Raw genomic sequence first — 21,415 nt, 5'->3', positions numbered from 1 at the left:
TGAATAAATGTTAAATTTATTAATTTTATTAGAAATGTCAATTTAAAGAAATTCAAATCCATTATCTTTTTTTCCTTCTTCCTTCATCCTTTTTCAGTTACTACACCCTCTTATGCTAATAACATTTTCTTCCTTCATCCTTTTATAGAAATAATGTTAGTGTTAATTCTATAAGTGGTGTTGTTTGCAATTCTTCAAATTTGAATGTTGAAGATCAGTTGAGCTATTAGAATTTAGATCTGAAGAAAGCCTCCTTCCTACTCATATTGTAGTAGTGCTAAGTTTAGTTGTTGATTCTTTGACATTTTACCCTCATCCTTAAACTGAATTTTATGCTTGTTTCAGGGGACAATGTTTTTTGTTCCTTTTTTTTCCGTATCTATTAGCATGCAGAGTATATCCCTGCTTCTTTATATCAATTTGTCTTAATAATCATGATATTATTATTATTATTATTATTATTATTATTATTATTATTATTATTATTATTATTATTATTATTATTATTATTTCAGAATTGAAATAACATGTGACTAGAAATAGAAATCTGAGATTGATTGCAAAAAATCCATATAATATTTTTTAAAAGAAATACATTCTAAAACGGTTCCCTAAAAATTCTAAGACGGTTTTTTTAAAAAACCGTTTTAGAATCCTCAATATATTTAATTTCTTAAAAAAAATTCTAATACAATTTTTCAGAGACCGTCTTATAATGATATCTTTTTCTACAACGGTTTTCTATGGAACCCTTGTAGAAAGGGAAGACTTTCTACGAAGTTGGCTACGACGACGGTTAATAACCGACGTAGAATGTCCAAATTAACCAATGTAGAAACTATTTTTCGTAGTAGTGGTTTGATGTTTTCAGACGATATCTCAGAAACACAATCTATCATAGCATTAAGTGGTGCATTTGAGATCTTCATTTAACACTCTGCATCTAAAATTCTATCTTGCTGAAAACATTCTCCTAGAATATGTGAAAGTCCTATGAAGAATAAATAAAATCTATAGTCTGAAAGCGCTAATCTTCATCAAAAGGCGTGCTCTACTGTATAGACCTGCTCTAATGGAAGAAGTGATTTTCTACTGAAGTGCTTGACACGCCAACCTGTAAGCATGAACTCTGCATGTAAAAGAAACGTGCATTTAATGCAAGTATTAAATGCCTCAATGACCACAGTTCATCAGACGAAGAAGTAGAGTGAAGAATTCATCCGTTGTGAGATAACATATACTTAAAGATGAATGCTATAAATAAAAAAGGTTTTGAAGAAACAAGATACAAATCAACTTGTGAAATATTCTTTCGTTCTTTATTGTAAAGATTTTTGCAAATATCTATATAGATAAAAGCTCTCAATACACTTTGTAATGTAAATCATGAGAGAAAAGACTAAAGTGTTCAGTGTAATATCCATTTGTAAGACTCTTAGTCATTATGCAAACTTACAACAAATCTTATATAGGACAAAAAATACTTGGTTGAAGTCAAATTTGGTGTAGAGCTTGTCTTTGTAAGAGTCAGGAGTAAAACAGAAGAATACTTGTAACTTTTGATAAAGTTAGTGAAATTTAGTGGGTTGTCAAGAATTGGATGTAGTCTCAGTGGTTGAGAAGAACCAGTATAAATCTTTGAGTGTTCTTTGTTTATTACTTTCCTTAGTGTTTAACTGACAAAATTTAATTTTTTTTTAGATCTTATATTTGTTTTCTCATTGTCTAATAAAGCTTTTCACTCTATCTATTTTTATTAAAACTCACATAAGACGATAATGTGTATCTATTTTAAGAAAAAATGAAATTTTTAAAAATACTATTCAACCTTCCTTGTGTTATTTGTCTATGCACAAATAATGTAAGGACATAAATAGCTCACTAGAAATGAAGCTTCCATTTGAACTTCATTTGAAATATATAATTTGTCTTTAAATACAAAGAAATCACGTTTTCTCAAAAATTAATAAATAAGTAAAAATGAAAATGACAAAACAATCTTGTTCCCTTTTAATTTTTCTTTCTCCTTTTCACCTTTTCACTAAATCATGTATTTAATTAATATAATTAATTATGTAATAAAAATAAAGGCATCCTAAAATAAAGGTCTAGTAATAATCACTTTAGATGCACTTCTGATTGGATTATTACTAAAACCAAAAGATTAACGATAATTACTTTAAATGCACTTTTGATTTAACTATCGTAAAAAATCTTTTAAAATAAAAAATATTTAAAAAAGAACAAAAAGTATAATAATAATTCTCTTTTTTCATAATAATAAACTTTTATTTTAATAATAAATTCTTTTATTTACCATTAATGGTAAATAAAAAATATTATTTCATTTTTAGGGGTAAAATATCTAAATTTAAAGTTGTAATTATTTTGCATATTTAATTAGAGGTAACCCTCATTATGACTCACGTCATATGATACTAATACTTTTTTATGTGTAATGGTCTTTCGAATCAAAATTTGATTTCTAAGACCATTTTTTTAAAAAAGTTTTTTCTTAATATTTTTCTTAATAAATGTTAATGACAACTCCTCTATTTTCAAACAAATTATTATTTTTTCATTGTCCCGCTGCGTCCCGAGTTGCAACAGTTAGCACACATATTAATATGACATCATTTCGGCTAAAAAAAGGTATTCAGGCTAATAGAAACTACTTTTTGCATTTATTGTATTTGTTTTTTTTTATCATTCATGTTAATTTCCCTAAGCATCTAGAATCAGTTGCTTAAAGTTTGAGGTGTTGGGGTGAAACGTGCAATCAAACACATTGCTAACTTCATTTTAAATAAAGATTATCAAATCTAATGAATTCAACCGGCCAAGTCCATTTTTAATTAGGTTGATTTAATTTAAATTTGAAAAAGAAAACAAATCAAACAAAACTAAACCAAAACAAAACATGTTGATTGGTTTTGATTTTTTTTCTCCCCTAGAATTAACTCATGAACACCCATGTTACAAACACATTGACATGCAGTGGTTATCAAAGTGCAAGATAGTAACTAGTATAGTGTACTTCTAAAATGTTACTTCTAAAAAGATTGGTCGTTGATGATATATTTTTGAAAGAATAAATTGACAAATTACTTCTAAAAAATATAACATACTAGTTATATTAGTTCCCAAAGCATTGACCAATTTTTTCCCCAAATGATGTAAATTACATTGGATCTCTTTAAATGTGCATTTAATTGTCAATTTAATATTTGAATATGCATTCCATCAAACAAAAATAGTCTCCAAAATTTGATACATGAGATTAATTTGAATGAAAAAAAATGCACACCAATAAGAATGTCCATAACCAGTCTTGTATCTTTCAGGTACTAATTTGGCTATGGACTCATTTTCAAAATCATATTGAAGGTGGTGACATTGAGTTATAGTGCCATGCTACAAACAAAACAATGTAGCGTAGCACTCAGGCCAGTTTATATTATATATCTAATTCCTTGGCTCACAAAATGTTGTTACAAATTCCTATCAATATCCAATGTACAAGTGTTAAAGAGAGAGAGGAAGAGAGAGCACTACATACAAACAAGTATAGTTTTTTTGGATTTTTTTTTTCATTTCCTTTCTCCTCCCCTTTTCTTTCACAAATGTTATTAATCTCTCCTTCACTCCCTCCTGACTCTTTTTTCAGAACATAGTCAACTAATGAAGGGAAATGGACCTTAAACTTAACAAGATATTTTTCCTAATAATATTGAGGCTAATTAGTCAGAGTTCAAATTATTTCTTCCCCGGTTGCATCCATCTTCTTCCCCCATTGAGTCTGACTTTACAATGATCTTAAGCATTGCATTCAAGATCATACTGATATTCATTTCTACATGCTAACAAAAGGCCAATGGAGAGAGACTATGAATATATATATAGGGAGCATATCAAATGAGAAAACTCTTCTTATTGTCAGAAATGAAACTATGAATATAGACTGCTAGATCATATTTGAATGTTAAGATTTTTAAAAAGAAAGCACAACATTTTTTAGTGGAACTTATAATTTTGATAATTTATATATGGTTGGACGGTATGGATTTGTAGTTCTGACTATTCATAATAAGAAGAGTTCTCACATGGATATGCCCTATATGTATCTCAGTCCTTTACCTAATGTTGCATGTCTTCACTGGAGCTGTAGCTGAAGCTTTTACTATTATTTCGGCTTACAGTTCTAAGCTTCAATTCTCCCCTATTTGTGGTCATCTTATCCAATATCTCTGCATCATAATAATCTTCTGAGCTCATATCATCACTGTCAGGGTCATTTGACTCTTTTTCCTGAATAAAATTTTGAAGATTAATTAAAAAACATGGATTTAGAATTATTATGTATAAACATGAAACTAGATTGTTTGTCCTAACAAGAAATGAATGAATGTACCCTTGGTGGTATATTATGTGTAATATGTGGAGCACCAACAATTTCCTCGTACCCAGATGCATCTAGTTCTTGAAGATGATTAGGTTTGAATATCTTTGGAAGCAAATGCTCTCTTATAGTTATGAGAAGGAAAAATGGTAATGGAAAAAGTATTCCTCCTACAGGTATCCATGTCACTCCAAAACAGATTAGGAAATACACAAACTGTAATATTGTGAATACAGCTATGGTCTTGAATGGTACTGACTCCACAAACGAGGCATGATAACCTTCCAATATCCTGCCCCAAAAGACATACATTAGACCAATGGAAAAATTGAACATGTAATTAGCTTTTAGAACTAAAAAATAAAGACCAAAATATTCATTGGCATTTTTTTTTCTAGACTAAACACCCCTAATGAAAATGTTACTATTTGTACTCTAATGCTAAGATTATTAGTTCTACTGATAACAAAGAAGTATTTCTATCACAAATGAAAGAAACTTTGAAATCCATGAAGCAGTAAATCAATTTCAAAACCATTATTTGTTGATTAAAACATTACTTGAAAGGATACTTACTTATAGCGTCGACTTGGTGGGATGAACAGAAGCGATATCCTTTCCCAAAATTGATTCCCTGGGAGACTATCAATTGCCATGTATGCAAAATATCCCCATAGAACTGAAGTGGGTATCATTTTGATGATATTAACGGAAAAAATTGATAGGCCAATCAAAAGAGACTGTAATAAGTTGCTCATTCTTTGCTCATTAACTCGTACAGGTAGATAGGCATCTATATGTTTATCAGGATCAAAATTTTCCTTTGCAGCATTCTTTTCATTAGATTTCATTACAGCCTCCTTCAAATTCTCCAACTCTTTTGTCTAGACCAAATTTAAAATGTTAATCAAATTGCTCTTGGATGTGTATAAACAGGCACACACACACATAAATATCTATCAATTATCAAGTAAGAAATACTTACTGTTGGTGTTGTATCCATTTCTACAAACACAACTTGCATCTTTCCATATAATTCAGAGTTGCTTCCTTGTTGCTTGACACTTTTTACCACCTTCTTTCGGATCAACTGCAAATTAGGGTTGCTCAAAAAGCTAGTTTTAAAAAAATAACTATAACTAGTTATATAAAAGTAGGTATAAACTATAACCAAATTTAGAGTTATGGGTATTTCAAATAACTTATTTTTATTTAAAACTAATTATAGTTATAAAACTATAACTAGTTTTTATAGAAATAAGTATTTCAAGTAACTTATTTTTATTCATCAATAACTAGTTATGTAATTGGTTTTAGATATAACTTGTTGTATAATTGGTTATATGACTAATTTATTCATAACTAGTTATATACCCATATTTTAAAAACAATAAATAGTTATATCAAATTATACTCATATTTTAAAAACTAGTTATGATTATAGTTATAATACTCACTTATAATCTAGTTATTTATTAGGTATGATTATAGTTATGTAAATACTCAAATTTTGAGTACCCTATGTTGAATCGAGGGCTTACCACTAGGGCAAAAGTTATAGCTGATAGTCAGTGCATAACTCTTTCTACTTAAGAGCGCAATTGCCCCCATGTGCCATGAGTCGACTATGACTTGATCCACCCAGGCCTCTGCCACGGGATAATTGATATCACAACCCGACAAACAATCTCCCCCTCAGCAATTTCCTCACTAGGAATCAAACTCGTGACCTTTGCTCTAATAACCATTGTTGGATCGAGCGCTTAGATTGTTAGGCTTAGACAACCATACGTCTCATCCACCTTAGATTTTGATGTATACCATAAGTATAAATTAATGATATTCTAATGAGTTTTTGACAAGTGGACACGATTATTATGTTAAAGGAATATCTTCCACAGCTACAAAGAGGTTTTAACCTAGCCTCCAACATATTATATTCAGTGAGTGTCCACTCTTATTCAAATTTCATTTGTCTCTATTACATTTGAATAAATAACATTTGAATTCGAGAAAAGGACAAAATAGAAAAAACTAGAAGACCTCCGTGAAATATCCCCTGAAGGTTGCTTTCAAAAAGGTCAAAAAGCACATGGCATTGTTTGTACTTTGTATAATATCCTCACCATTAAGAGCTTGACACATCGACCAATTCCTCTATGTGAGACAACGGTCTTTTCAAGATAACAACGTAGATCCCACAACGGATACTTCATTGAAGTTTATAAAAGAATGTCTCCCTCAATGAAGCATCAAAAGAAAAATGTGAAAACTAAAAGAATAAGAGCACAAGAAATATTGGGAAAGTGAAACTCTGATATAAACACTACACGTTCTACACTGTTATTATTCTTTGCAAAGCAAAGTAGTTTGTACTTATGCTTAATTATATATTCACTCTTTGAGTGTTAAAAATAATTGTATTCAATCAAACATTTGTTTGTAAAAGTCAGAAGTGGCTTAGTGTTAAAAAACACTTGGGTTCTTAGATTCAAGGAGAGTCTAAGAAGATATTAGAAGTGGTGTTAGAATACTTGTAAAGCTAGGAGTGACAGGTTAGAATACTTATTTGTAATCAATTCATGATTAGTGGAACCCTTTACTAGTGAGTAAAAGAGAACTGGACGTACCTCAGGTAGAGTGAACAAGTATAAACCAAGTGTTTCTACTTCTCTCCATAATGTTTTATCGAGTATTCTTATTACATTTTCTACAATCACTTTACACCAAATGCTTATTTAAAAAACTGTTTTAAGAACCTTTTATTTGTCACTGGACAATCACTTTGTTCTTCATTACATAGTCTTTTTATTCTCAGTGGACGACCAATGTTTATATCTGATACACACTATTGAACCCCCCCCCCCCTTTTATTGTGTTTCTTGCAGTTTCAATTGGTATCAGAGCTTTGCCTTAAGAGTGGAGTATCTGACAATACTAAGGAAAAAATCTCATATATATCAAAGATATGGAAGAGGGATTTGCCACCAACAAATCACCTTTATTCAAAGGGATAAAGTATGACTACCAGAAGAAGCATATGATAGCACATTTTGAATCTATTCATATAGATTTATGGGATGCAATGGAAAATAGAGATTACATACCATACGACGATCAACTAAATGAAATCCCTAGAAGCCAGAGCAGCAAAAGCTCAGATTTTTGCTAAACTCAAAGGCTAGGAACATGATGTTGTGTGCTCTTTCAGAAGATGAGTACATAAAGGTACACAACTTTAGGAGTGCCAAAAAAATGTGGGACACTCTAGCTGTAACATACGAGGGCATCGTATAGGTAAAGAGGAACAAATTCAGTCTCCTCACCTATAAGTATGAAATCTTTTCCAGGGAAGAAAACGATGACATCCAATGTATGTTCTGAAGTTTTCAAACCATTCTTAACGAACTAATATCCTTAGGTAGAACTTATGATAATTATAACCACATTGACAAAATTTTAAGAATTCTATCTAGGAAATGAAGAGACCGCAGGCAACAATGCTAAAAGCGTTAAAGAATCTTGAGTCTATGTCTCTTGAGGAACTTGTTGGTATCCTCAAGGTTTATGAACAAGAACTCCAACAAGATGAAGGTCTTAGAAGAGAAAATTCTCTGGTTCTTAACAGTCAAAAGAGTAAGAATGAACCATCATCCATAGAATAAGTACGGAGAAGTTCCTCCAAAGTGCTTAAAGTCAATGATTCATCTGAAGAAGACTTAGATGAAGATAAGCTCACCTTCATCTCTCACAAAATCTGCAAGATGTGGAGAAACAAAAATGGGTCTAAGTGGAGAAGCTTTTCAAGAAGAATGCCCCAAGACAAGAAGGACAAAGACAAAAGCTCCATAGTTTGCTATAAGTACAAAAAGCTAGGACACTTTCAGATTTGGAGAAAAGTCAAGATAAGAAGAAATTCTTTAAGACTAAAGAAAAGAAGGGGTTTATGAGCATGTGGGAACACCAGGACGATACCTCGTCTGATGAAAATGATGAAGAAGTAAACATATGCCTGATGACAGACACAACTTCTAAAGGATTTGAATCAGACTTGGACGATAAGGTAAATTTCGATGACCCTAAGTCTCTTAGAAAAACTTATCATGAACGTTTATCTAACTCATCGATTCTCTCAAAATCTTATAAAAACTTACAAAGAGATTTCAAAAATCTATCCAATTTATGTAAAGTTTGAGAAAACCCTTCAAGATCAATTAGATGGTTTACTAGAGGAGTCCGCTCAAACATGTAAAGCTTGCAAAACTCTTAAAGAAAAAGAGTCCAAGTTATGCATTGAGATAGAGACAAATGCCAACAAAAAAGCTACCCTTCTTAAGAACTTTCAGGAGTTGGAAAACAAACTGAAAGATCTTCAAAAGGATTTGAAGGAGCTTAATGAACTTCACAATCATCAAATGGAAGAAAGATATGATCTTTGGAGAGAGTGTGCACAAGCACAAAAAGATTATGATGAACTCAAAGTGAGTAAACACAATCTTTGGGTGGAATGTGAAGACCACAAGAAATTTGCAAGTTTTCTGAAAGATGAGTTTCTGAAGCATTAAGAACTTGAAGGTCAACCTCAAGATGTTGTAAAACTTCATGAGGAAATAAAAACCTTAAAGACTACATTATCCAAGTTTGTCAATGGAACAAAAAAACTTGGATAATGTGATAGTGGATATGGTGGAATAGTCACTTTCAGAGGGAATCAAAAAGGCATAATAACTGACATGGGTAAGATTGTTATTCACCCATATCCCTCTATTGATAACTTTTTTTTTGTTGAAGGTCTTAATCATAATCTACTGAGCATAAGTCAATTATGTGATAGTGGATATGGTGTATCCTTCAACAAGGATGAGTGTGTCGTCTAGTGTGAGGATGGGTCTCCCTTATTTTCTACAAAGAGAAAAGGCAACCTCTACCAAATAAGACTGGGGGAACTCTCAAGTCAAAAGATGTCATGCTTATTGTCTATCAAAGAAAATCACTAGTTATGGAATAGAAAACTTGGCCATGCAAGTTGGAGGTTAATCTCCAAACTACAGAAAAATAATCTCGTAAGAGGTTTACCAAGTATGTCATATAAATATGATCTACTTTTTGAGGCGTGTCAAAAGGGAAAACAGATTAAAAAATCTTTTACCAGTAAAAACGAAGTTTCCACCTTTAGACCTCTCCAACTATTACATCTTGATTTGTTTGGTCCTACCAGAACTGTGTCCACTAATGGTAAAAGGTATGGACTTGTCACAATGGACGACTACTCTAGATGGACATAGGCTATGTTCCTAAACCACAAGGATGAGTCTTTTGATGTATTCTTTAAATTCTATAAACGAGTTCAAAACTAAAAAGAAGTATGCATTACTTCAATCAGAAGTAATCGTGGGGGTAAGTTTGAAAATGAAAGGTTCCAACTGTTCTGTGAGGAAAATGGAATTCTTCACAATTTTTCAACACCAAGAACTGCTCAATAAAATGGAGTAGTTGAAAGAAAGAAAAAATTTATCCAAGAGATGGCTAGAACCACGCTAAATGATAACTTAACCCCTAAGCACTTCTAGGCTGAAGTAATGAATATTGTATGCTATCTTCAGAACAAAATTTATATAAGACCCATCTTGAAAAGGACTCCCTATGAATTATGGAAGGGACGAAAACCCAACATATCATATTTTTATCCTTTTAGGTGTAAGTGTTTCATTTTAAACACAAAGGATAATCTAGGAAAATTTGACTCAAAAAGTGACTGTGGAATATTTATTGGATACTCTAAAACTTCTAAGGCATTCAGAGTGTACAACTCCGGAACTTTAGTTATTGAAGAAGCTATCCATATAAGATTTGGCAAAAATAAGCCTAATAAAGAATTATTAGAGCTAGATGAGTCTTTTGCAGATTTACGGCTGGATGATAACATAACAATTTCCAGCTCATCCAGATAGGAATCAGAGATATTCACATCTACTCAACAAGAAGCTCAAGCTGAAACCAGAGAACCCATTGGATGCATTATAAGAAGGAGCCATCCAGAAAGTCAAATCATAGGTGATCCAACATACCGTGTTCAAACTAGACTGTCATTAAAAACACAAGGACACACTGCACTGATCTTTGAGATGAAGCCCAAACACATCGATGAGGCAATTAAAGATGACAACTAATGAAAGCGATGCAAGAAGAACTTGATCAGTTTCAAAAGAATAATGTCTAGAAGCTCGTTAAATTACCAAAAAGAAAGAAGGTAGTTGGAGTGAAATGGATATTTTGTAACAAACTAGACGAGGATGGTAAGGTTGTGAGATACAAAGCAAGATTAGTTGCTAAAGGTTACTCACAACAGGAAGGTATAGACTACCCAAAAACCTTTGCACTTGTTGCACGTTTAGAAGTAATATGCATCTTACTTTCATTTGCAACCTATAGTAATATGAAGTTGTATCAAATGGATGTAAAAAGTGCATTTCTAAATGGCTTAATCCAAAAGGAAGTTTATGTTGAACAACCGCCTGGATTTGAAAATGAAACCCTTCCTCAACATGTTTTTAAACTCAACAAAGCATTATATGGACTCAAACAAGCTTCTAGAGCTTGGTATGAAAAATTAAGTTCATTTCTCTTAGAAAATGGTTTTGAATGAGGAAAGGTTGGCATAACTCTCTTTCGTAAGAATTATGAGTCTTAATTTATATTATTACAAGTGTATGTGGACGATATCATCTTTGCTGCCACTAATGAAATGCTCTATGAAGATTTTGCTAGGTTAATGCAAATTGAGTTCGAAATGAGCATGATTGGAGAGCTGAATTTCTTTCTAGGATTACAAATAAAGCAAACACCACAAGGCATTTATATTCATCAGGCCAAGTATGTAAAAAAAACTATTAAAGAAGTTCAACATGAGTGATGCAAAAGAGATGAAGACTCCTATGCATCTCACTACACATCTTGGACTGGACGAGGAATCAACAAAGGTGGACGGGACCCAGTACAGAGCAATGATTGGCTTATTGCACTATCTTATTGTGTCAAGACCTAATATAATGTTCAATGTTTGCTTATGTGATAGATTCCAAAAAGGAACCGAGGGAAGTTCATTTAATTTCAATTAAACGTGTATTCAAATATTTGATTGAAACTCTTAACCTTGGTCTTTTGTTCAAAAGAAGAGAAAGTTCTAGGCTCACAAGCTATTGCAATGCAGATTATGCTGGTGATAAAGTCAAAAGAAAAAGTACAAGTGAAAGTTGTCATTCGATAAGAGGAAACTTAGTCACATGGATATGCAAGAAGTAGGGATCAACTGTATTATCCACTGTTGAAGCAGAATACATGTCAGCATCAAGCTGTTGCACCCAACTTCTATGGATAGCTTGAAGACTATAACATCCATGAGAATAAAATTCCTATCTATTGTGATAATAGAGTTGCTATAAGTCTTTTGAAAAACCCAACATTGCATTCCAGATCAAAACATATAGAAATTAAACATCATTTTATAAGAGATTGTTCAAAATGGTACAATGGATTTACAGTTTGTACCCACTGATGAACAACTTACTGATAGTTTTAGAAAACCATTAACTAAAGAAAAGTTGATTTTGTTAAGGAGTCAACTTGGAATAATCTCTGTTAATCATCCAAAGATACGTTGTCCACTAGCCATTAGCACACTTATGGACTATATGTCTTGCATTATTTTTAATATACGAAACACAATGTTTTCCTTCGCGAATGTTGTAACACTTCATGATGAGTCGATTTTGGGAAGCAGGCCTAATGGTTGTTTTGAAAAACCAAAAAGCCCATTATGAAAACCTCTACGTTGAAACTCTTGGTATTACACTTTGCTTGCAAACACTTTAACTTCCTTTTAAGTCTTTCAAACCCTAGCTTTCTTCCCTCTCAAATGACCTTTACAAACACCCCGTCACTGAAGCCATCCCAACCATGGAAATCACCACCATACATACTGATAATGAGCCTTCCATTCATGTAGAATAATTTTTTGATATTCAAGAACTCAAAAAAGTGGGCCTAAAGTTGAATGAGACCTTGTTGTTTTGTGGTGCAAGAAATTTTTATAATGAACCCCCACCATTTACCCAGAGCCGATAAGGACCTTCCAGCGACATGTTGAGTTCGTCAACAAGAAGACCATAGCCTCCAAGATTTTGGAAGTGAAGGTCGTACTATCAAGTGACACCATTGCTAAGGCAACATGGTGTCTGCACAAGAGTAGTACCTACCAAGAAGGTTAGGAGAAGAACTACAACTCCCACGTCACTAGAGCTCTCTACCATGAAAATGCTGATAAGGCTGATGATCAAAAGACCATTGTCTACAACTTGATGTGTGAGAAGGCAAAAATTTGGGCCAACATTCTGAACAAGAGTGTACTTCACAAGGTTGGCTCCAAGACGACCCTCTCTGACCTCCAGAAGTTCGTGTTGCTTCACTTGATGGAGAACCTGCCATTTGACTTTCCACACATAATATATATCAACATTTTGAGGAACCTCAAAAGTTTAGGTGGTTTGGATGACAACTACTATCATGTGTTCTACAAGATGGATGAGAACTCCAAGCATACCTTAATAGTTAAGGTTACAGTAGTTGCTAAACAATAAAAGTTTAGCAAAACTAATCTGAAGGCTATGAAGGTGGCCTTGGAAAAAAACCTTGAAGGAGACTCCAAAAGTGGACGCGGAAGCCATCAACAAGCGAAAACAAAAGAGATTGGCCAAGTCCATTGCTGATGAAGACCTTGGTCTGGACAACTTTGGCATTACATGGAAAATCAAGAAGATCATGGTTGAACAACAGAAGAAGAAGAAAACCAGGAAACAATTCCAAAGGGATGAAGAAGAGGAGATGTTGGCAAATGAGCACCAAACCAAAAGAAGGTATAAGTCTATCTCGTCTGCTCTTGCTCATCCACCCGCAGTAAACCCGATTGCACAAAGGTTGAAAGACCTAAGTGAGACTGATGATGATGGTGAAGGACTGGTACGAGTGGCCTTCCAAAAGTGAAAAGCTATTTCTCCTGACACACCTGCTCCTAAGAAGGAAAAGAAGGCTCAACCTTTAGCCGTATCATGAGCATTCATTCTTCCCTCAAACATTCCACGACAGGTGAAGACAAGGGCTACCAAGGCCAACCCAAATATCGATGACAAAGAAAGGGCAGTTTTCTTCACAGTAAACAAGGAAGATCTGTCCTCTTCCTAATCAAATGGTGAGTCCACTAACGACAGTCCCCTCATGCCACTCTACAAGTCTGCACCAATCCCACAACCACGTCCACCTCCATCTTTATTACACCTTGATAGGTTCAGAAGGGAAACTACAAGGGAGCCATTGATGGATGCCTAGTGTTTCCCTCTGTCCTTCATCCACGGTAATCCTACACCGCTTTCTCCCTTCTCTAAAGTCTTTTTCACTGAACGAGTGGTAAAGGAAACCATATCTATTGAAGCATCCATCTGGACGCATTTTGACTATGAGCACACTCCATCTAAAGCCTTTAAGGCTTTACCATCAAATGTTCTAGTCCATTTGCCTCCTTTAACTTGGACTCGTCTAGTTCAGTCATTTGTTTTCAAGATGCCTCCTCAGTGACTGGCACTTGGCACTCAATAGTGGGTTTGACCCTCCACTAAGGTGACTCCTTCATAAGCTTGGTGCAATATGAAGAAAAAAAGGACCAGAAGAACTCCCAATGTAGTATCTCTCAAGAACTATTTGGCAAACAAAGCAAGGAACCTTTGCAAGAAGTGGAACATCCTAAGGTTCAATTCAAAAAGAAGGTGCACCTGTCGACGCCAATTATAAGACTGATGCCAGTTACATGAACAAATGTAATTGTGTGATTAAGCCATGACATACCCTCCTAGTCTACATATATCTAGGGCAACTGACATCAAGATGGTTGCTGATAGGGTCTACCCTCGTTAGCTATATGGGATGTTTCCAGAAGAATAGATTCGGGCTGTATTACAAGGCATAAATACCTTCGAGGCAGATGAAGGTAAAGATTGTGAACCATCCCTGCAATTGAAGCTTATTGTTGCATGGGAAGCAATTGATCTGAACTCTTAAATGCTTATTATTCAAGGACCTTCTGAAGTCAGATAGTGTAGATGAATTCCCAAAAAACCTCCACCTCTGGCTATGATGGAAGTGATACTATTGTGCACCACGATGTTATCCAAGTGTTCTGACCTGCTAGGAAGTATCACTTTGATGATGCTTGTGTCTGCTTCACAAGAAATAATGACGGTGAGTCCTTCATCCAACGTCTTCTCCAGTTTCCCACCATTCAATATGAGGGAACCTACAACTTGAAGAAGATTACAAAAGCTCAAATGATAGCCCATTGACTCAGCTCCATGAGGCTTAATAGAAGAAGAGAGCTGAAAATGTTGTTGTTGTTGCTGTGATTGTGGAGCAAGAAGCTGCTAAGAAAGAAGCTACCACCACTGTTCTAGCTAAACCCTCTGCTACAGCTATAGACAACACCATTGTGTGTGGGGTCCTTATTGACCTAACAAACACGAGTGTCATGGACAAGAATGATGAAGCATCCAATGCAGCTATGGCTAATGAAGTTGAACCACTCATCCGGGATCTTGCGTCCAAGCAGTCAACAACTTCTAATGAAGCCAACTCTCGAGATAAAGGTGACCATGATGTTGTAATTGTATACTCAACAAGTTCTGGTCGTACGCCTCTCAATTACGCATAACCTGCCACCATCACGTGTGATCAAGTTCAAGACATGATAGGACAAGCAATGAAGTCCTTTACAGAACGTCAATTACAAGAGAATGAGCATATTCGCCTGTCAATGAAGAATGCCATTACAACGAAATTTTCCACCTTGATGTTGTCCTTGTATAGAACATCTAAGAAGCTCAGATGTCAATGCTTGGAGCTACTGTTGCACTTGCACCTATTTCTCAACCACCCTTCATACCTGCCTTTCTTGAACCTCCACCACAACCCTTGGCTCTGATACCACCACCACCTCCATCCTCCCCACCAACTTCCCAACCTCTGCCATCACCGCCTTCTCAAGACTGATGATGATGTTCTTCAATTTTTCTATCTTGAAACCCATTTTTTTGCTTATGACAAAAGGGGGAGAAATAAGAATTTTGATTGTAATGAAAAGCGTTTTTTTCATAAAAGCATTCTTGAAGTATATATATATATATATATATATATATATATATATATATATATATATATATATATATATATATATATATATATATCCTTTACCTAATACATTCCACGATTATACTTATTTTTTATATACATGTCATTTTCTTGCCATGCTTGAACTCAAGTGGAGTTTAACTAGATTACATTCTCTCTTATAACTTTGTTCTTTAAATCAAAATTTATATTGCTTGTCATCATCAACAAGGGGGGGATTGTTAGGCTTGGACGACCATGCGTCACATTTACCTTAAATTTTGATGTATAACATAAGTATAAATTATAGATATTCTTATGAGTTTTTGACAAATGGACAAGATTATTATGTTAAAGGAATATTGTCCACGTACAACTATAGAGAATATGATTTGTTTTAACCTAGCGTCCAATACACTATATTCGATGAGCATCCACTCTTGTGCATAACTGTATAACAAATGGTAATAAAGTAAACTCGTGAATCCAGTCTCAAGGACTGAGTATCATGAAAAAGGAAAGTGCACATGTACTATTTTATTCAAATCCCATTTGTCTCTATTACGTTTGAATAACTAACATTTGAATTCAAGAAAAAGGACAAAATATAAGAGACTAGAAGACCTTCGTGGAATATACCCAGGAAGGTCGCTTTCAAAAAGGTCAAAAAGCACATGGTGTTGTCCGCACTTCGTATAATATCCTTGCCATTCAAAGCTTGACACATCAACCAATTCCTCTATATGAGACAACAGTCCTTTCAAGATAACAACTTAGATCCCACAATGAATACTTCATTGAAGTTTATAAAAGGATGTCTCCCTCAATGAAGCAATAGAAGAAAAACGTGAAAAGAAAAAGAACAAGAGCACAAGAAATATTGAGAAAGTGAAACTCTACTATAAACACTACACGGTCTACACTATTGTTATTCTTTGCAAAGCAAAGTAGTTTGTGTCTATGCTTAATTGTATATTCACTATTTGAGTGTTAAGAATACTTGTATTCAATCAAATATTTGTTTGTGAAAGCTAGGAGTGACTTAGCGTTAAAAAAATACTTGGGTTCTTAGATTCAATGGGGGTCTAAGAAGATATCAGAATACTTGTAAAGTCAGAAGAGGTTGATTAGAATACTTGTTTGTAATCAGTTCTTGATTAGTGGAACCTTTTACTAGTGAGCAAAGGAGAACTAGATGCAGCTTAGGTTGAGCAAACCAGTATAAATCAAATGTTTCTACTTCTCTTCATATTGTTTAATTTATCGAGTAATCTTATGACATTCTAAAATCTCTTTACACTAACTGCTTATTTGAAAAACTATTTTAAGAACCTTTTATTTGTCACTGAACAATCACTTTGTTCTTCATTACATGTTCTTTTTATTCTCACCAATGTTTATCTCCCCCCCCCCCCCCTTTACTAGTGTGTTTCTTGTCGTTTCTCCCTATTGCAAATTGATGCAATAATATAAGAATATATTTGAGTTGACATTTTAGGCTTAAGGGTCTTGATGTAAAATTAAGATGATACTTACCTGCTTCCTAAGAACTGTCAAACTCTTTGTATGCATGGGGGATTGAGGAAGAACTCCATTTGATGGAGGAAGGCCAAGGATACCGCAAATCAGAGTCTAAACATTAAAAGGATAGATATGTTAGACAACTAATGGAGTTTACCCAAAGTAAAGCGTTAGGTAGCAATGTTTTAGAGAAGATAACATACCATTATACCAAGTAGTAAAATATCATAGTGGTAGGCAGATGGTTTTTGAAGATTAAATTCCTTCTGTTGAGCCATCTTAGAAGCTACACTATGATCAAAAAAGTATAAACCTGCTATCATCACAGCTGGAATAAATGCCCCAAAGATATATCCCAAGGGTACCTTCCCCATATCCTACACTTTGCAATCAACCATGTTAGATGTTTTCTAGGACTTGCCTAACATGAAATTAGTAATTATAATTTACAAACTTGAATACATGTCTTATCTAAGAACATGGTGCAAGATAGCATGATGAAATCAACAAAAGTAAGAAAACGGTATTGTGTTAAACATCCTACACCATCAAATGAACTCATTTTGTTTCATTAGAAGATAAAAAAAAAGGTTAAATGTTGTTTTAGGTTCTTCCAGATTTGATCAAAATTAGTTTTAGTCACTACATTTTAAAAATGGTGACTGTGATCCTTGTATTTTTTGAAATGTGGTAGGTTTCGACCCTAGTCAAGTCAAAATGAAGTATAGGGTTAGGAACCATTTTTAAAATGCAACGAATAAAACCAATTTTAACCATCAAGGGCCTTATTTTATTTCCTAAGAAGTTAAAAAAATTATATAATGTTTGAAATGTTACCTTTACTACTGTCCAGTGGTAAGTAGATTCCCATGGAAGTGGACAAACTAGCCTTCTAGGAACTGCAGATGGAATTTTTCCTGGTAGAGTATAAGATAGTCCAGTCCAAATCACTAACATCATTGGAACCCCATAATCTGCAATGAAACCTCGTAGCCACCCTGAATTGAATGAAACAAGGAAGATATAAAAAAAATAAGAAACTTAAGCATCACATGAAAACTTTAAAACATTATGTTCGGCCTTATCTGGTACATACAGATATTTCAAGTCATTTACCTGATCCATATTTCCATGTTCTTGCTTTTCTGCTCATCGTGGCAGTGATAAGTAGTCCAAAAGATAAAATGATTGCAAGTAGTCCATTTGCATACCGCCAATGGAATTGATTTTCCTCTAACAAAAGATTTCCATCCTTAGGGGTGTTGAACTCACCTATGATTCCCTATGGATCAAATAGTTTTCGGCTTGAATCTTGAAGTGCAAAATTGACAATCTATTTTGCTACCAAGTATTAGCAATATACCTTTATAGCCTCTTGAAAGAAAAGGACAGTAATCAACATGCCAAATAATTCCTCTGCAATTCTTGTGAACCTTGTGATGATTGTGCATGCGTTGAAAATTGCAAGAATAATCAGCAGGAATGATGTCCACACACAAACCCTATAAAACAATTAAACGTAGAAGTTAGATATAGATATCCTATAATTGAAGAACTATATGTGAACAATGAAGTAAATGGGAAAACCAAAGTGTCATACATATAGATACTTTCATTGCTTAGGGTGTATAGCTACATATGAGACATAGAAGTAATATCCCCTAATAAACCAAACAATGAAAATTGTTCTCTTTATAGATGATCTCAAAAAAGGAATGATAATGATACTATTCCTATTTGTAACAAGATTATAAAATTTATTTTATTTATAGTATTTTGTAAGAAATATGCTCTTATTTGGTTTTGTAGAATTACAATTATATTTATATATTATTTTTTATGAATTTTTATACATATTTCAATATGTATCTTACACCTATTTTATTCTATATATTTTTAGAATATATAGTCATACTGTCAAATTGAATACACCATATTTGTGCATCATAGAGAGATACATACCAACCAGCCCACGGCAGAAACATCTTGGCACCTAACTCTGGCGTTTTTGTGCAAAACTCATAAAGAATAGTGTACATTATAACAGTTGGTTCAGCAACTCCCAAAATCAACAAAGGTTGACCACCAAATATTGAGTGGATTATTCCACAAATGGCAGTTGATGCCAAAGTTTCCAATGTGCTCAAGCTTCCGCCTATAAAACATAATATGGATGCTCAATATGGAACAAAAAGCATAAAATTGGCTATTGAAAGTGACAAGTTGTTGATAGTAATTGTAGCTCTACTCAAAGTAACTCTGTATTGAAGCTACTAGAAAAGTTTTACCTGTATCCCTGTTAAGTTGCTCTCCAAAAGCAATAACAGGAAGAGCAGACGCAAAAAATATGTAGAAAGTTGGAGCCAATATCCTAACATTATTCAAAGAATCACAAATCAAAATTAAGGACATATAACACACCACCACACAAAGAAAAGGGGGTAAGTCTCATCAATATGCAATGGGTAAATTGCTTTCCCAAAAGCCCAAGATAAACAAGAATTACCTAATGCCAGAACAGATTGCACTAGCCCAATCATGTTTATAACATTCAACCCTTCCTTTGACATCTTGAATTATTCCTCCAAAAGGTCCCATAGCTGATGCAAGAAATTAGACACATCATCATCTCACAAATTCCAAAAAACTAATTACATTGAGAATAGTCTAATATCTTTAGGTGAATGAACTCTTGGGTTATTCAAGTGTATCACCATATATTTAAAAAAGAAATGTTAGCACTAGGACACTTTATTATTAGATGATATTCATGTACTGAAGAGTCAAAGGTCCATTAGCATTAATACCAAATGTATTAATAAAAATAAAAATATACACCATTAAAAATAAAGGAAACTTTGGGGATTCATTTATCCTTTCTTAAGCACTATGAAATAAAGGACTTCCTTAAATTTGTGAGTTGAGCATATATATGATACAAACATAATATGGATGTTGTCCAATAGCTCAATAACCCATGCAGTTTAAACAAGTAGGACTTAGATGTAGATGGACAGAAAAGAAATCGATTTAAGGTTTTAAATTAATATTTACAACTTCAATTGCAGCTGCAAAAATATGATTTTAGAGGTCTCTATAATCACAATTATGGCCCAATCAGCCACATAAACCATTCCATCCTTGAACTCAGTGGTAGAATAAAATAAAAGAAAATGAGGGCAAATTACAACTAATGCTATTGCGGAAAATTGTAAACAAATACAACTAATGCTATCCTAATTACAATCTCCGTGCAGTTCTGGAAATCCAAAAACCTTAACAACACGGTTGTAGGTATAATTGACCCCTTTTAAAACCTTTCAACACCAAAGAAGGACACATAAAGTGGGTGCTCAATGAGAAAACCATGATGAAGAACCTTCATGCAACAAAATGCATGTACAAAACACATTAGGAGATGGTAAAGTAACAAACAAAACCAAATCATGTAACCATGATTTAAAAAGGGTCAATAACTGCAATTTCAGTTGTAATGATGCTTTTCTAACTTTTTGCAACTACAAATTTGTTTCAATCGCATTTTACCATAATATCAAAGATCACAATGAAACCATGACCGCAATCATAATTTATAACCTTGCATGTAATGTAACCATGAGTTTCATATATAAACCATGCACGTATGTATGCGTATACACACAACATTTAAATTTGCACAAGGGAAAAGAAAGAAAAGAAGGACGCACATGCAAGCCTAGGAGGACCCATAGGGCCTCAAGATGTAAAGGAGCAAGGAAGAGCAGAAGGGTCAGGAGGGTTGAGGTAATAAAGAAAAAACAAGGAAGAAAAGGGTCACCAGAGGATCCAGATTAAGGAGCTAGCGTGTGACTCTTTCTGGGTAATTTTCTCTCTCTCACGCTGGAAAGAGAGAAAAAATAAATGATAGAGAAAGAGATGCACAACACATCAAGGAGGGAGGGAAAAGGAAAGGGGGTTGGAGTTGGAGGGACCATGCATGCAAAGATTAGAAAGGGTAGAAAAGGCAAAATAGCGGGTTTTGTGGGTGCTAACAGAGCATACCATTTGTAACTTCCTACTATTTCGAGTATTTTGATGATGTCATGTGCTCCTAGTTAGTTCTCCATTCTTTGCATATTCCTAAGGACCATTGTTTCGTTCAAAATGTAACCAATTCTTAGCACATCATCTATTACACTTTAGCTTACAATTTTAATGTTTTAATTTTTTTTTTTAAAAATAAATAGTGTATAACTATATGCATTAACAATATAAAATATTTTTACTTTATAATTCAATTGCAAATTA

The 21,415-nt window shown here is 33.8% G+C and overlaps 1 protein-coding gene across 1 annotated transcript; it reads right to left on the bottom strand.

Moving 5' to 3' along the window:
• Window positions 1–3,396: 3,396 nt before the first annotated feature.
• LOC114393024 (probable boron transporter 6) lies at window positions 3,397–21,060 on the bottom strand. The gene is made up of 13 exons (XM_028354283.1): window positions 20,836–21,060; window positions 19,635–19,728; window positions 19,417–19,499; window positions 19,091–19,283; window positions 18,492–18,630; window positions 18,245–18,410; window positions 17,966–18,126; window positions 17,332–17,505; window positions 17,144–17,239; window positions 5,385–5,489; window positions 4,976–5,283; window positions 4,412–4,691; window positions 3,397–4,308 (listed from the first exon to the last, which is right to left on the bottom strand). The coding sequence occupies exons 1-13, from the start codon at window positions 20,855–20,857 to the stop codon at window positions 4,138–4,140; spliced, it is 1,992 nt and encodes a 663-aa protein (XP_028210084.1). The 5' UTR covers window positions 20,858–21,060; the 3' UTR covers window positions 3,397–4,137.
• Window positions 21,061–21,415: the final 355 nt, after the last annotated feature.

Source organism: Glycine soja, chromosome 17 (genome assembly GCF_004193775.1).
Source record: "Glycine soja cultivar W05 chromosome 17, ASM419377v2, whole genome shotgun sequence".
Lineage (NCBI taxonomy): Eukaryota > Viridiplantae > Streptophyta > Magnoliopsida > Fabales > Fabaceae > Glycine > Glycine soja.
This window is presented reverse-complemented; position numbering and strand designations above follow the sequence as displayed.

Bases quoted from the DNA above. Each gene is read 5' to 3' on its own strand.
- LOC114393024 (XM_028354283.1), bottom strand. From the start codon at position 20,857: ATGGGTCCTCCTAGGCTTGCAT. The intron at 19,729-20,835 runs GTGCGTCCTTCT...TTCTTGCATCAG, and splicing joins GGGTCCTCCTAGGCTTGCAT to CTATGGGACCTTTTGGAGGA. The intron at 5,490-17,143 runs GTAAGTATCATC...CCTAATTTGCAG, and splicing joins TGACAGTTCTTAGGAAGCAG to TTGATCCGAAAGAAGGTGGT.